Source organism: Pteropus vampyrus, unplaced genomic scaffold (assembly GCF_000151845.1).
Source record: "Pteropus vampyrus isolate Shadow unplaced genomic scaffold, Pvam_2.0 Scaffold162, whole genome shotgun sequence".
NCBI classification, from domain to species: Eukaryota; Metazoa; Chordata; class Mammalia; order Chiroptera; family Pteropodidae; genus Pteropus; species Pteropus vampyrus.
Window position 1 is genome coordinate 51,533 of NW_011888943.1, and position 3,492 is coordinate 55,024.

At 59.8% G+C, this 3,492-nt stretch overlaps 1 protein-coding gene across 2 annotated transcripts in view; it reads left to right on the forward strand.

Moving 5' to 3' along the window:
- The window catches only part of PMEPA1 (prostate transmembrane protein, androgen induced 1), a 42,113-nt gene that overhangs the window by 12,911 nt on the left and 25,710 nt on the right, over window positions 1-3,492 (forward strand). For both annotated transcript variants that reach the window (XM_023536617.1, XM_023536618.1), the window contains exon 2: window positions 2,368-2,417. In XM_023536617.1, coding sequence (XP_023392385.1) covers window positions 2,368-2,417 — 50 coding nt within the window. The remainder of the gene's footprint in view (window positions 1-2,367; window positions 2,418-3,492) is intronic.

A 3,492-nucleotide genomic window follows, 5' to 3' on the forward strand; every position in this document is an offset into this window, starting at 1 on the left:
CCTGGCACGGGGCCAGGAGCCACAAGCAATGCCTTGATGTCCCGACTGTCACTCCAGGTCAGCAACAGAAAAGCCCGGAGGGCCGCTCTCTCGCGCGCTCCTGCGAGGTGCGGGTGCCAGGAGGGACTTCCACGCCCGGGGCAGGGTGCCCAGTGGGTCTCAGGCAGGCAGCTCCCGTGGAGGGCGTGGGGGTCCCGGTGGCAGCGATGACTTTTCGGGAGGCCGGGCTTTCTCATGACCGCCCGTGCTGGAGAAGTCAGAAACAAAGGCATCTGGTCCCGGGGAGACGTCGCTGACCAATCACAGCCCAGCCGTGTCCACCGTCTCCTGTGGGACCTCGGTGGGTGTCAGGGCTTGTGGAAAACCCTTTACCTGGAGACCTGGCAGTGAAGACAGCCGTGCGAGTCCCCAGCTCCTCGGTCCCCAGCTCGGCCACTCCCAGGCTCTCCCCAGGGACGTCGCAGCTCTCTGCTAAGACCCCGCGAACACTTGGTGTCCGAGAGGCCCCGAGCTCACAGTAGCCTGAGTGTTTGGGCAGGAGGGCTCTCAGACGTGACTGCCCTTTGTGCAAAAGCTGGAAGTTGTCACAGGCCCCAGTTTTCCTGCAGATTGACACAGATCGGGACTCGGCCATTTCAGAAACCCCCTCTCTCCCGTTCTCGCTGACCCGGACCCCACAGACGGTGGGTTTTCATTCTACTTCGAGACGGGCCTACAAACAGTGCTTACGTGCACACAGGGACCGTCGTCCCCAACTTCCGCGTACACGTGCACTCACTTAATAAGCATTCATTAAGCGCCTACAGTGTGCCTGGCACGGGCGAGGCTTCCTTGATGGGGGTGGGAGAGTAATGGCAGCAGCCCTGGCCTTCGGAAGTGGATAACCCACGTGGCGATGGACAGCCACCTTCCCCCATCTTGTCTGCGTTCAAATCAGATTATTAGACCTGGCTGCTGTTACGATTCTTTCAGCATGTCACGTGTGGTTCGAGGCTTTGCTGCTCTCTTCCTGTCGGGGCCACGTAGGAATCGCTCGGCACCTGGCCCGTGTGTGTTGAGCAGGCATCGTGCACCGGGCGCTGTGCTGCAGACAGTGCCCGTCCCATTGAATCTGGTCTCTCTGCCTGGGCACTGTGGACGTGTGGATGAGATCATTATTTTCTGGGTGGGGGTCTGTCCTGTGTGCTGTAGGATGTTTAGCATCATCCCTGGCCCCCACCCACGAGTGCCAGCAGTATCCCCTCCCGGTTGGGACGACCACAGATGTCTCCAGATGTCCCCTGGTGGGCAAAATCGTCCCGCTGAGAAGCGCTGCTTTAACCCTTCAGGCCCGCCTGTGCCGTAGCCGTAGCTGCGTGAGTGTGGGCCGGCTGTGTGGGCAGGCCTGCAGCCCCCTCGTTTGTCAAGTGTAGGTGATAACAGGACTCCCCGTGGTGGCTGGTTGGGAGCCTTGAATGACAGAATGTACTTAAGCTCTTAGCACGGCCCCCGCTAACCCGGGTGGCTGGAACGCTCCCTGCTGTGTGTGTGATGGGCAGGAGCCGTCCCTCCCTCCACTCCCCTAACCAGAGTCCCTGGGGCTCCTGGCCAGCGGGAGCCAGGCTCCGTGCTGGGCTAGACCCACCCGCAAAGACGGGCAAGGCCATGGCCATGGCCCTCACCCTCTGGGTGGTACATCGTGCTGAGCCTGACTAGGCACACCAGTGTGGGTGGCCATACCCGAGGGACTGGAGGCTGGCACCAGCTCCCCAGTGTTCTAGGGGTCTCTGTGACCCTGAGCAGCTCCCTTTCCCTCTCGGGTCCAATGCTTTTTGCATCTGATGCATGTCGGGGGCTTCCAACCACTGCCTCCTCACCCCCCGCCCCGAGACCCAGTGCCCAATAGGCTTGTTGTTTTCCCAGGCTCGTTTATGACCCCCACGATTCAGGGGTGGATCTCTGGGCCGCTCAGGGTGTCAGGCACCCCACCCGCTCCTCTCCCCTCCGCCCTGTGAGTTTCAGTATTAGACTCTGGCCTTTGCGTCTACACCTGGGACTTCAGCGTGAGATCGTTTCATCTGCAGAGGGGGCGCTCGCCCCGCCCCCGAAGGGGTCAGTTCAGTCTGTTGGACACACGGCGCGTGGGGGTTGCGTCTAAGGAGCTTCCATAGCAGTTCCGGCGTGGCCTTGTCTGGGAAATCGCACTGGAAAGCGATACCTGAATCATTTCCAAACTCACCTTGGCTGCTTAGCCTCCGCTCGCACCATGCGCCCAGGCACCCCCAGGAGTCGCCTGTGCGTCTGCCGGGCCCCGAAGCAGCGAGTTCCTAATCACACTCAGTTCCTGCCCCAGAGGCATCGGTCTCACACTGGCCCTTCACCTTCCAGGTCTTGGAGTCAAGGCCACCTCCTCAGACATGCCGTCCCTGACACCCCAGGTGAGCCATATTTGAGAGAAGGGCACTCAAGCAGAGGCCCATGTCCTTCCAAGGTCCCTGTGGCTCCTGACTCTGCTGTGCCTGCCGTGGCCGGTGACGGCGGAGTTTGTAATCACTTTACCATTGGCAACATATCAATACTTTACAATGGTACAGGACACTTTGATACATCGTAGTGGGTTATTTGATTGCATTGGGGATACAGTGATACTTTATTTGGGGGGAACCCAGGCCGCTCTCCCTCCCTTTGGGAAAGAAGTTGGAAGATCTTTGCTCTTTGCTAGTGGGAAGCCAGTGGGAGCCAATACTTAGGAGGTTACTTAAAATCTTTCTTCGTTTCTAAATTTCCGATGGCATGTTTAGAATTTAATCTTCAAACCTGGGTGCCAGACCTGCAGGTTGGAAAATGACAGCTGAGAGGTGGCTTCGTGTGGCTGGCTGCCGCAGCCAGAGGGCAGCTGCTGGGAGCAGGAGTCGGGGGGAGGCTGGCAGGGGGGCGAGCGGCTCCCTTCCAGCTCCCACCCGCCCCTGCAGCGAACCACCCTCCCCGCTCCGGGCCCGGGCCGCGCCCCCCGGGGTGCTAGGGCCCCAAGGGACAGGGCCCTTCAGCTCTCTTTACTTTTTGAAAAACTTGATTTGGGGGTCATTGCAGACCCGCATGCTGTTGTTGGGTGTGTCAGCCAGCCCCCCCCGGCCCCCCAGCACTTACGTCTTGCACAGCTGTGGTTCAGCCCTGCAGCCGGCAAACAGCTGGCACGAGTGTGCACGTGTGTATGAATTTGTGGGTGCATGGCGAGTTCTGTGTGCTTTCGTCACGTGCAGATTCGCCACAGCCTGGACACACTGCAGTCCCGTCATGAGGACCACCCCCCCATCCTACCCGTTTATGTCCACACCCCTGTCTCATCCATCGCTTCCCTCCCTGACCCCTCGTGACCGGCGATCTCATCATTTCCATAATTTTGTCATTTTGAGAACGTCATATAAATGGAATCACACAGTAGGGCGACCTTTCGAGATGGGCCTTTCCGCACCCGGCGTGTGCTCTGGGGCCCCCTCCAGGCTGTCTGTGCAC